Source organism: Trachurus trachurus (genome assembly GCF_905171665.1).
Source record: "Trachurus trachurus genome assembly, chromosome: 18".
Taxonomy (NCBI): domain Eukaryota; kingdom Metazoa; phylum Chordata; class Actinopteri; order Carangiformes; family Carangidae; genus Trachurus; species Trachurus trachurus.
In genome coordinates this window covers 13,362,937-13,376,240 of record NC_139909.1, presented here as the reverse complement: position 1 = coordinate 13,376,240, position 13,304 = coordinate 13,362,937, and the positions used below count along the sequence as shown (strand labels likewise).

General features: G+C 42.1%; 1 protein-coding gene across 4 annotated transcripts in view; it reads right to left on the bottom strand.

The window, feature by feature from the left end:
- The window catches only part of clcn5b (chloride channel, voltage-sensitive 5b), a 69,742-nt gene that overhangs the window by 44,811 nt on the left and 11,627 nt on the right, over window positions 1-13,304 (bottom strand). For 3 of the 4 annotated variants that reach the window (XM_083993245.1, XM_083993244.1, XM_083993243.1), the window contains exons 3-8: window positions 6,468-6,655; window positions 5,789-5,888; window positions 4,088-4,275; window positions 3,143-3,265; window positions 2,060-2,266; window positions 484-564 (exon numbers count right to left, since the gene is read on the bottom strand). In XM_083993245.1, the coding sequence (XP_083849371.1) occupies window positions 484-564; window positions 2,060-2,266; window positions 3,143-3,265; window positions 4,088-4,275; window positions 5,789-5,888; window positions 6,468-6,655 (887 nt within the window). Of the gene's footprint in view, window positions 1-483; window positions 565-2,059; window positions 2,267-3,142; window positions 3,266-4,087; window positions 4,276-5,788; window positions 5,889-6,467; window positions 6,656-11,733; window positions 11,846-13,304 lie in introns of those variants that run through there. The other variant, XM_083993246.1, reaches the window with a different exon arrangement.

Genomic DNA, 13,304 nt, shown 5'->3' with positions numbered 1-13,304 from the left:
AATCCACTTGGCAGCATTAATAATCACAGGAACAGTTCTTTTATGTCTGAACTCCTTGAAGCTCAGAAGGTTTTGGCTAGAAAAACCATGTGCGGTCAGAATGCCCTCAGTAAAAACCCCCAGCATCCTCCGCCAGCGGCCCCCCGGGTGTCTGACGAAGCTGCCAAGACGCAAACACTTCTCCACGCCGGGTGCCAGCGCAGCCGAGGGCGTTCCAGCTCAGTGTCAAGTGTTGAAGTAAAAAGTTAAACAAGAACTCCAGAGCAATTAAAAATCCTGTCGGGTTCGTTTTGTTATCTGGTTGTGGTTAAAATAACGGCTGTTTGGGAGGGAAACAAAAATCTGATTCTGTTTTTTCGTGCTTTGCTGTGATGAGGTCAGTGTCGTCCATCGCTGCCGTAGGTTTTGGGTCTCATCGCCAGTCTAAACAGATGAAGATCAACGACTGAAGAGCAGACGGTGAATAATAATAAGTGCACTCACTTCTTCCAGGCTGAACAGGACTCCTCCTATTGGAGCGCCGAAAGCCACCGACACGCCGACCGCCGCCGCCGCCGATAACACCTACAAGACAGATATAGAAAAAAAGATTTAAAAAAACAACATCTGAATAAAACAAAGATGAAATCTGCGCTTCTTTGACAGGAGTTTATTATTCTACTTGTGTAGAAATATTAGATTTTAATCAGCTGAGGATTTAAGTTACCTCGCGCCTGATGAGAAAGATTCGTAACCTGTTTTCGTTTTGTCTTATTTTCGGCGTGGGAATCGCTTTTTGTTTGTACTAACCACACGTTGTCTTCATTGTTACATCAGCATTTGTGCTTTCAGGCAGTTGATTTATTGGGTAATGGCTGAGTCAGATCAAAGTGAGCAGCTCCCACTGCCTCTTGTGATAAAAGCTGAATGTGACCACAGCGCATTAGGAGGAACCGAGCGATCATTTAGTCGATGAAATGTCAGAAACTAATCATCGTAAGCTGCTGGAACTAACAGTAACAGCCTTCCAGTTTCCAGTTTGTATTCTTCAGTTATTTAAATTAAGAAAAGGAAACTATAATTTAAGAGTGTTATTGATTTTCGAAATGTGTAAAGTGAGAACTGATATAAAATAATGTTTCATGTTTCAGTCTTGGGATTTAAAATGTGGAATAAGCTCAGTGATGAGTTGAAGTTTGCACGTAACAGGGAGCGCTCTGAAAAGCTCCCGCAGGAACAGGCTGAAACACCCCCAGTGCAAAACAGAGCGTTTTTGAAGGTCTTTTATCCCTATGTCAGTTCTGTTGCACTTTTAACCCCCCATGCACTTTGTCTACCAGCAAGCACTTTTTAATCTGTTATTTTGGAGCACAGCAGCTTCTTTTTAAAGTATTTTTATGAATTGTGTATTTTATTCTTTGTATAATTTCTTACATAGCTATGTATATATTTATTTAGTACTCAATGTCATGCTTTTTCTTCTTTTAAGGCAGCTGTCACAAACTAATTTGCCCTTGGGGATAAATAAAGTATAATCTAAGTCATGTAGTTCTTTTTAAGAAAGCCTTGAAATGTAAAATAATGAAAAATGATAAAATACAGTAATGATTACTTTCATCTTATTATTTTGTACTGTTGATATTCTAGCTAATCTAATTTCATGAAGTGTAAAGGATAGGCAAATATAAACCTTGGGCTTCAACCTATTCCCTTTTCCCCACTGTATGATTTTTTTGTGTGTGTGTGAAATGTATGGTTGCAATTGTGTGTAATATGTGCTGGCTAAATTCTCATTTTATACGCACTTTATCACATCAGCTGCCACTTTATTATGTTTTATAGTTTCCTGTCTGTTTTTAAAAAAAGATAACTATTACATAAATCCACTTGGCAATTGTGTATAATATGTTGACTTTGATATTGGTGTTGTGCAACCGATATAAACATTTAATTCATTCATTCATTCAACTATTTATCTCTAACCCTATACATGAAGGAGTTTGCATATAAGACTACGGACTATTGAATCCCCGACCAGCAATAACATCCCTCATCATTCATCTCCTGCTCCGTGTCCCACCTCTCGCCGCTTGGCCTCGTTCTTGCGGTATTTGGTGAACAGATGACACAGAATGTTGGCGCAGCAGCACGCCACGTGCACCAGCGGGCCCTCCTTCCCCAGACTGAGCCCGGAGGAGACGGCCAGCACCAGGGTGATGGTCTTGATGATGAGCGTCCACTTGCCCAGGTAGCCGCGGATGATGAAGCCGCTGAGGATGGTTTTAATCTGAAAGAGACGGGAAGCCAGAGCACAGAGAGAGAGTGAGTGTTTGTGTGCACACGGATTAAGTTTGTGTGTGTAGAGGGGGATCAGGAAGTGTTTGTACTCATGTGTGTGTTTATGAAAGGGGAGGGATCGGGTTAGATATGCGTGTGTGAGCGTATAACCGAGAGGAGGGGGGGGGGGGGGGGGCGTAAACACCGAGGAGAAGCGAAGGAGCGAAAGTGAAGTTTGTGTTGTGGATGTTTTCCTTTTAAATAAGCGGTTCATCTGGTGTGCGTGAGGCGGCTGACCACCGTCCGACCTCGCAGCAGCGAGACCCAGGACTCCAGTTCCACGAAATGAAGGGAAGGCCCCGTTCGTTCGTTCGGAGGCGAAGAAACACGTTTGTGTACTCAGGAAGAGGCCGTGTTTGTGTGTTTTCATCTGTGTATATGAGATCGGTTTGGATGAGTTTTTGTGCTCCATCGGGTTTTCCACTTGTGTCTCCGGAGAGTTAAAGAAAAACGTTGAGCTTGTTAACTTCCTCGGAGAAGAGAAAGTAAACACTGACAGAAGGGTGGCGCAGAGTCGGGATATTAATACATCAATAAATGGAAACAGACACCGCAGTGGAGAAGCTGCAGGAGTGAAATATAAAGTATCGGAGGCTAAGTGTTACAAACACTCGTTGGCATGAAAGCAAACCACGACAAACTGTTTATTCCTGCGACTTTAAAAAAGATTAAACTTGGGAGAATAATTACGTGTAAATATGTGCAGCTACAAATCCTGTTAGTCATCCTGTCCACAGACAAACAGGCAACGCTAAAGCAAATAAAGGCAAAATGAAGAGGGAAAAATAACAAAAACAAGGCATGATGTTGTGGAGTGAAGCCTCACCTCTGGTATTCCTGATCCACACGCGTACGGAGCGAAGGCGCGGACCAGAGAGACGGCCAGGAAGGAGAAGAGCAGCGCCCAGAAGATGTACATCAGATAGTTCACTATGTAGGCAAATGGACCCTGCACAGCACACACACACATAAACAAAACACACATACACACAGATTTAAAAAGAGACTAAAGCTCAGCAAATACAAACTAAACAAACCTACACAATAATATAAGAGTTTCAGCCAATAACATTTATATATTCGTTTGTTTTTAATGTTTCTGACACATTGATCTCTGTGTCTGCTCTTCTAATTATTGTGAGATGTTAAAATTATGAAATTGACCTCATTATGTATATACTATATTTTGCTTATTCTGTCTCTGCTCTATTTATGATTGTGTGTTTCTCTTTATTTTATTGGTCTCAAAAGGTACATATTCTGAGTATTTTTTTTCCCTCACAACTCTTTGGAGTTAACATTAGTTAAAGCATAAATAACAATGGGAAGATTCAGGCGTAGGCACATTTGAACTCAACGGCTTCAGCCTTCATGAATGTCTATATCTGCTTGCATTATTTTGCACATGTGATTGAAAACATGAAATTAAAGAAAATATAAATGTATACATATAAATTCACCAAGCAAAAACACAGAAAACACCGTCTTTGTGTTGTTCTGTTCACTGAGCTCTAGTGTTATTCTGTGTCATGGCAGCTTACGGCCAGTAGAGGGAACCAAAGCACCGCTGCTGTTCTTTAGAGGCGTGTGAACTGTTGTGTTTGTTATTCAGTGTGCAGCTGTGATGAGTGCAAATAACCCTGGTGTTAAAGTACAAACTCTCCTCACTGACGGTAAATCAAGTCTTGCAAAATAGTGAGTCACAAGAGGACAGGACAGTCCCGTCCCATCTAACTGAGCATCATCTTTTTCAGCTTTCATGTCCTTCTACCTCCGATGTGCGTGTGATGAGCTCGGCCCAGCTCTGCCACTGTGGGCAGCGGTCCCTCTCCTGGAAGGTGGTCTCGTTGGACGTCCAGCAGCAGTGCTCGTGGTTGAACCAGAAGCCGATGAGACACACGCCGTCCTTCATGTCCGTCAGCCAGTGGGCCGCGATGTCGATGCCGCCGGCCAGAGCTCCTGGAGGAGCGAGGGAGAGAGGAGAGCTGGGTCAGCTCAACACAATACAATACATTACAATAAATTACATTTCACTCTGTTCAGCCCAGTGTTTGAAGTTTACTTCTTTAAGCTTTTCCCTTGCAGATATAAAAAAGAACAAGAAAGGAAGGAAACAACCTGCCAGGCTTCTCGCCAATGTAATAACGACTCATTTTCTTTATAAATATGTCACCCTGCCTATTTTCGGTGCCGTTTCGTGGCTCTACACCTGCTGTCTGTCTCCGCATGGGAATTAACTTTCAGCTGATTCAGGCAGCACAGAAACGAGAGGGAAGGTACAAACAGTCCTGATGCTACACAGGTTATTAACTGATAACTACACACCACAGAGAACAGTGTATACGGTACCACAGTCAGTACGTTCACATGACAACTGAAAAAAACTAATTATTGCCTTAATCCGAGTATAACTGGACAACTACTAAATGGTAAATGGTCTGTATTTATATCGCGCTTTACTATACCTGTAACGATACCCAAAACGCTTTACAGTACATCACATTCACCCATTCACACACTGGCGGCGGAAGCTGCCATGCAAGGCACGAACCACGAGCAAGGAGCAAGGTGCGTAAGGTGTCTTGCCCAAGGACACTACGGCAGCAACCGGGACAGAGCGCTCTACCACCTGAGCCACTGCCGCCCCCCTAAAGTGCATGTAAATGCGTTAGTCCGACTATAACACTCAGATAATGTGACTGGAAACCGGTTTCCTTCTGCATGTAAACGCCTCATTCTGACTGAAACTGGACAATGAGGAACAGAAGAGACGTCACAAAGTGGAGCATAGAAGCCCGGCAAAAGAAAAAAAAAACAGTGCAACCAGGGAGGAGATGTGTTTCATTTAAAAAAAAAAAAAAAAAGGAAGTTGGACGTCCAATATATTTTCATCCCAGACCGGTTGCATCCGTTCGGCAACTGTGGTTGCGAACTCTAAGTTATTTATTTCCAGTTATTTACTAGGTGACAGCGGTCCGTATTAACCCACGGGAACGACGCTCACCACCACCACCTATGTTGAGGAGGCCGACACCGTCAATTACTCTATTTTCCCGGTTGCATGTAAACTGGGACAAGGACAGAACTCCGATGAGACGCTCAAATGGAGCTGTGAGCCGAGCTCCACTTAGCTCTGCATGTAAACGTACTGACTGTGACATGTAAAGCACCAGGTGTCTGAAAATAGTTGATAAATCTAAGTGATATGGTTTGGTTAGTGTAGTAAATGTGTCAGTGTCGGTTAACAGTGCAGATGGTTTGGGTGTAATTCACTGCGGTTTAAGACGCCGTGCTATTGAAAGTTTCCTCCGACATTCAAATGAGGTGAGGGGGAATTTGGTTTGTGGTGTCTCAAGCTTCACAGGAAACGACAAACCGTTAAAGTCTCAGTTTCTCAGACTGAAAATCACACCTACTGTATGTGTGTGTGTGTGTATTGTGTTGTGTGTGTGTGTGTGTGTGTGTGCTCTACCTGACATGAGTCCCACCAGCAGCATGAGCAGCCACCCAGAGAAGGCATCGCTGACGCTGTGCAGCAGAGCCACAGTCGACTGTCTGCTCTTATTGGTGATCTACACGGAGGCAAAAGATGGAGGGATCAATATTAGAGAGCGATCATCATCATCATCATCACCATCACCATCATCATCATCATCACCATCATTCATGTTCCTGATGGGTTTTTTTTTTTCATATCCTGTTTCATATTACATTATATATTAAGTCAGATTGAAGTACATTGATCTCAGGTGTTGTGGAGTTTTATCTTTCATGCACATTGACCTGTTTCCTGCGCTGCTGTGAAACTTAATAAAGTGTGTCATCCATCATGTGGTGAAAGTGGACCACAAAGTCCACATCAACACACACACACACACACACAGTTGCACAGTGCACCTGTATTCTCCAGTCTCCATGCGGTGCAGTTCACACTAAAACACCAGGTTTCACATGGTGGCTGCAGGCTTGTGTGTGGTGTTTTAATCTGAACGTACAGTTAAAGACAATAAGAGCTTTATCCGATCAATTCGTCTTCGGACAGCGAGTTCTTTCTGCTGAATAATGACCAGACTACATTAGTTTCCTGTTCCCCAGATGGAGAAAACACAAACGCAGCTCTGTTTGTTGGTCCGTAGCGTAGCGTGCCGTACCTCTCTGTGTCTGTCGCGGTCCTTGCTCTTCTCTCGGACCCAGTCGATGGTGTTGAAGTCTTCGTAGGTGCCGAGTCCGGGCAGCGGGTCCTCCAGCGGGTCCACCAGCTTAGTGGGGCCGCTGCCGTTCATACCGGCTGCTCTGCTGCTGCTGCTGCTGCTGCTGTTGTTGTACTCCTCATAACCTCCTGGGAAGGATGAAGAGGGAGTACGAGGGAGAGAGAAAGAAGGAGAGAGCAAGAGAGAGAGAGAGAGAGAAACGTTTTAAATGCATCGTCTCACACACTCAAACACCGACCTCTTGTTTCCTGTTGTTTTTAAACTTCGATGTTACCTGTTTATGTTTAGTTTTTTTAGTTTTGTGGTCAGAACTGCACATAGTAACTTTAAATGACACACATGTAAACATACAGTGGCCGCCCCTGGTCAACATTTCTGTAAATGTGAAGTGAAATAGAAGGTGAAACGATCTCCAAAAGGCATGAAGTTAAACATAACAACACTCTTTTGCGATATTTAAAGCAATATCAGTGTATTATTTTTGTTTTCTACAATTTTAAAATGTGAAAAAACGGAAGAAAAGAACGGGAAACCCAGGAGACTTGAGCTCTCAGATAACTTTGACCAAGGTGTCAAGACAAGATATTGTAGTTACGACCATAAGCGGCCATTCGGCGGCGTTATTCCCATGACCCGCCGGGCAGCGTCCGGGAAACCGAAAGTAGGAAATGCTGGGCGAGTCGACCACTAAATGATAATATCAAAATAACTATAAAGACAAAACGATATATTTATCCAAAACGGACCCATTAACAAGTGTGGATAATGTAGATTCATCCACATGAGACTCTTCGATAACCAAAAGCAAACTCCTCGGGGTCTCTTCAACACCAATTCTAATTTAAAGTTACAAGCCACCTAATTCAACAGCATGAGACTGCAGGTTTCATTGCACCTCACAAAAAAAAATACAGCTACACAAACAAGGGGAAGAAGAAGTTGGTCAGTGGAGAAGTCTCACCTATAACTTTCGGTTCACAATTTAATACATCGTAAAAATCCATCCAATACATTCAGGTCTTTAATAGTAGTGTGAGTGTTGATGAGAGTTTCTTTTACAAGAGCAGCCTCTGTCCTCCAAAATTGGACATGTCAGCAGCAGAAATATGGGCTCTCTCCCTCTCTCTCTCCTCTTAGAGACCCCATCTTAAAAACTGAGTCATGCACCGAGAGCACGGACACACACACACACACACACACACACACACACACACACACACACACACACACACACACACACACACACACACACACACACACACACACACACACACACACACACACACACACACACACACACACACACACACACACACACACACACACACACACACACACACACACACACACACACACACACAGGCCTTGAGAAAGTGCTAGCAGTAGCAGTCCCACTATTACTGCTGACTGCTGGTGCAGAACAGTGAACAAAAGAGCGAGGGAGAATGTGCATTGTGACCTGTTGCTGTAATATTGATAACACACCATCCTTCACAATGGTGTATTGATGAGCAAAGATGCAAACAAAACCAATAATAATACAAAAAATAATAAATAAAAAAAGGAAAGCTGTGAGATTGTCTCCAGCTGCAATCTCTCAAGTGGCTCCACAACAAAAGGGCTTTTAGTACGTGGCAGAGCCTGAGCTGCAGAATGCCAGACGGCAGCAGCCAATCAAAACCAGCGCTGCGCAAGAAACAGGAAACGACGACCAACAACAGAGCCGCGGCTTGAAGATGAGTCATTGTGGCATTAAAAACAATCGTCTGGGAAGAAATAAAGATGTTTTCATTGGAGCGTTAATAGAAGGCATAGTGCAAACGTAAACATAGTGGAGGAGGAGATGGTGCTTCCTGAGCTACATGCAAATGTACTGAGAGGGATTTGTATGCTGGCACGAATAAATGTGAAACAAGGATCTATTTAACGAGTCAATCTATTTAGAAATAGGAATGAAAATATGTAACACACTTAATAGATTCAAAAACGTATTTAAAATTAATATCAGTGTGCTTGCAAACTGCCTTTTAATATACAGAAGATTTGTTTTGTCTAAATTTCTAAAATTAGTTGACGGAAACTGTCAATGTAAGAAGCTTCTCAGCCTACACCTTTTTGGTCAACGTACATTTGTTTTGTTTTTGATTTATACTTGAAATGAGTTTGTTTGTTGTTTATTTATGTTTAAATCATATGTGTATATAATGTTGTGTATTGATGTGTTTACTTGATTCTACAAAACCAAAATAAAGTCACAAAACTAAACTAAAAAACAAACATTTACATTCATGTCAGGGACTAAAAAGTTTTCACTCACGAGCAGAAACTAACACCGGGCTGGTCAGACTCCAGATTTCTTCACTTTCTCCATTTGGATAAGAATACATTTCCGTCTTCGTGTCCCTTAACATCAGTTACATTCCCAGCTCGTCACTATCGGGGGTGGACACGAAGCTGTCACGCATTACAGAGAGAGAAGTATCTCCACACCTGAGCCGACTGGTTGGACCAGTGGGTTTAAACATGAATCATCTCCAAGAACATCCTGCTGGGTGTATAAATACAAACACTCTTTAATTTTCTGTGTCACTGAACTGGGACACAAGCAAACAAGAAAACCTGTCGCACAAAATCAACCTCTGTCTATTCCACAGTCTTAAACTTTGATAAAATGTGAATTAAAATTCCTTTAAAAATACTTTAATGAAAAAGCAGCTGCTGGAAAATTCAAGTGTAGATTCAATTTGTTCTTATTTGTGCAGAAAAACTGGACAAACACAACCTCATTTATCTCCATCAGAGCTCCAAATTGGTTTTATATAAGCTCTGACATAACTGTGAATTGTGCAGAAGCAGTTTAAAGTGTACGATCGTAGACAGACACAACCTACAGTTTTTCACACCTAAAACTTCCTTTTATAAATAAGAAGGTCAGTCAGAGTAAAACCAAAAACCAAGAAAAAAAAGGTATCACTTCCTCATAAAGCACTGTTCACTGTATATATACACATATATTTGCACGGTATCCTCAAAAGCAACCTTCATTAGGCCCCGGGAGGAGCTGAAGGTTCAAGTGCCGTGCTCACAGGTACATCAGCAGGGTCCCGTTGATGTGACCTGAGGTGATAAAACACGTTTATTGTTGATATCTTTGCCGGGTCGTTGGGTCTTCAGGTTACAAAACTCTCAGTCTCAAGTTACGAAACAGCATGACTGTCTAAGAAGTTGACAGAAACAGGAGGAGTCAGCTGATGGTAACGAAAGCTGGAATGTAACACAACGACCCAGGTCTCAACTAGTGGCTCAATGGCTTCAAGTAAAATGAAGTGTTGGAGAGTTGAAATACTGACTGGACGGGAGTGTGTGGCTTGTTTGGGCTCAAGTTATCATGGTATGGCTGCTGTACGTGGCTAACTCTTTGACTGTTTGGTCTTAATGAGGTCATAATTACTTCATAAAGGACATTTATTTGAGATTGAATTGAGAACCTCTTTATACTTCTCTTTATACTACTATAAATAAAAAGTTGTACAAGTGTATCTCAGTTGAAGAAAATGTTTAAAAAAGAAAAAAACAAGTGGAGAAAGAGAAAAAGAAGGGGGAAAAGATAGATAGAAAAGAAAAAATAGATAGACGAGCAGTGTCCATTGCTATTTTGCTTGTTTGCTTTCTTTTTATTATTATTATTATATGTTTCATCATCATTAAATAGTGTATAATATTGGTGTTGATACTAAGCCAATGTGATTGGAGAGAAAGGGGCAGGTACCATAAGTTTTTCTTCATCCTGCTCCTTGTCATTTATGGTACATCATGTAAATGTGCAAACATGTGAAGTATGTAATGAATGGAATGAATGGAATGAAATTAATTTAAAGTCATATTATCCAACCCTATTGAGATTTAATGTACATAATGAGCCATATTGTTATATTGTTGTGGGTTAATGGATGTTCAGTGACCAATGTCTGGTTTAACCTCAGTGTGAATGGGTTTGTGCAATCACACACAGGACCTGAGAAGCAGAATTTTGTTTCTTCCATGTAACATGGGCGGGATGACAAATAAAGTCTTTGAATCGTATTCATCCAGTGAAGTAAGATGAACTTAAGGCGGTTTAAAAAGAGGAAATTGAACATTTTAACTCAATTGGTGTCTTTTAAAATCATCCTAGTCCTTCCCAGAGACATTTTTAATGGAAATCTTTGAGAGCTCAATGTAAGATCTGGATCATTTCCTATGAATTAGATTTTCTTTTTGTCTATAAAATCTGATGTATTTGTGTGATACTGGCCTCTCTACTAGTCTTCTGGATGGATTTGCCCCATTAAAGACAAAACAACTGTGACCGACCCTTTCACCCTATTCGTGTCAACCAAAACACACTTTAGGGGGGAGGGAAAAAAAAGAAGCATCAACATGAATTTGTCATTTCCAAGTCTTAAGATGATCCTGATTCCTGAGTGATGCAAGGACGCAGAGAGAGATAATAATAATAATACACAGGGGGATTTCAGACTAAAGCGATTAAAAGGCTGTTTGTATTCACTGCATGAAAAAGAAAAGCCAAGACAACAAAAAGTAAACAAGTGGTGAGGTTATGAGTTTGACCTCAGCTCTGAGGTCGAGACTGGATGGAGAGGAAAAGAAAAAGAGAGAGACACAACAGCATCTATGACCTCTAATGTGAAGGAAAGGGGGAATAAACTGAGATAAGACTGTTTGGGATTCTTCATGTATCTGTTGCGCTCGACCTCTGTGTCAAATCCAGCTATTAAAACAGCTGTATACACACACACATACACACACACACAGAGGCAGCAAACAGCTCTGTTTCTCTGCAGCACAAACATTAACCACATGACTCAGGGCCTGGTGGGCTGTAAATGATCTGATCAAACTCCACAAGGTATCAGCAAAAACACAATAAAGACGCTTTCCTGCTATAAAACATCACATATAACCACGTGACACACACACACACACCCACACACACACACAGAGAGGGGGCTGCAGTGATGGTGTTGAGAAACTACAATCATGAACTCCAACTTGACCTGCTGTGTCAGAGATGAAATCAGCCTTTAACGCTCATTTTTCACTAAACAGACATTCAGAGTTCAGACTTTATCAGAAACAACAAAACTCTTTCTCTCTCTCTCTCACACACACACACACACACACACACACACACACACACACTCACCGTTTTCAACCAGCTCTTCCTCGTCCAGCTGTTTAGTCCAGAACTTCCAGCCCATCTTTCATTCCCGGCGGACCCCCTCCCCTCCTCTTCCTCCTCCTCCTCTTTCTCTCTCTCTCTCCACGGTCTCCAATAAAATCCACAGTCGAGGATCCACAACTCTCTCTCTCTCTCTCTCTCACTTCTCCGTCTGTGGAAGTGGGACTCCACCGGCGCACTCCCACAAGGCTTTTGAAGATGAGTAACGAGTGGCTAATATGGTCTGGGAAGTAGCTGAGGACTCGCTGGTTGAGTTTTATAATCTCCTCCCTGATTGGCCGCAGTGGGTCAATGTGTGTAAAAAAAAAAGGAAAAAAAGTGAGGTAACTTGTTTATAAGGTCTTTGACCCCGCTGCCTTTTGAATCCCGTCGTCTGTCAGGAAGAGGGATTTGATTTGTATGACACACACACACACACAAACACACACACGTCAGGTTGTGGTGGGTGCTTATTTGTTTCTCTGTCTATTCAGTCCATTCAGGGATTGAAATTCTTTTCGATATCAAACTTTGAAAAGCGTTCGTTCTGATAAGGAAAATGGTGAAAGAAAAATCAGATGAGGTTTCTTTTTTAAAAGCGACATACAGTATATAGTTTACAAAATGAATAGCTGCAGGCAGCAACACTAAAACCACACTCTGGGTCTCTGGATAAAAGCTGGAAACCGTTAACAGTCTGGGTCTTAAAATATTTCAGAGCCAGAACCATGAACCTAAAATGTCAGAGCTGGGTAACCAACGCTTACCCCGGCTGTGACCTCAGGAGAACCGTTACCTTACGTTTCCTCTGGCACAATAGGTCTGAGTTACAACTGCATGAGATATACAAAAACTGTATATCTGAAGCAGATAAAGCTCAAAACCACAGTCAAATTCCTTTTACAGCAGCAACAGCAGCAGCAGCAGCTTCCATTAAAACACTGTCTGCAGGACTGGACTGTAGCAGTTACTCTCCTCTCCACTGAAGTTGTACAGCAAATATGCACCAAAGGAATAATTGTAATTTGAGACAGAACAAACACAAACGTCTGCTTGAAAAATGAATGAAATGTGTTCATTCAGTTGAAGAAGGTACTTGAGGAGAAACTGGGAAAGCTTGAATGTAGCACAAAGAGAGGAAACGCTCACAACGACCAACGATTTACTTGTAGTAACTTCATTGTGGTCCTGGAGACCCTGCATGAAACCAGCCACCAGTCAAGACGGTGTTTTCCCCCGAACCGTGACAAATTAACAGGAAATAGAAAGTGTTAAACCGGTGCCAAACAACTCATTTGTGCCGTGCAGTTGCTACGCTGCTGCTGCAGCACACACTTTTTCCTCTGCGACGCCAATCATCCAAAGAAAAACACACAAAAAAAAGTGTTATTCCATCCAGTTTCTGAGCAACTTAAAGTGACGTGTCTTTATAGGACACACACAAACATGTAGGTGTTAACAACCACTGAGCTGCCATGCTGCCACTAAAGAGAGGGGCTGTGTGTGTGTGTGTGTGTGTGAAGTGAACCCATGACACAAACACACTCTGCTACAAC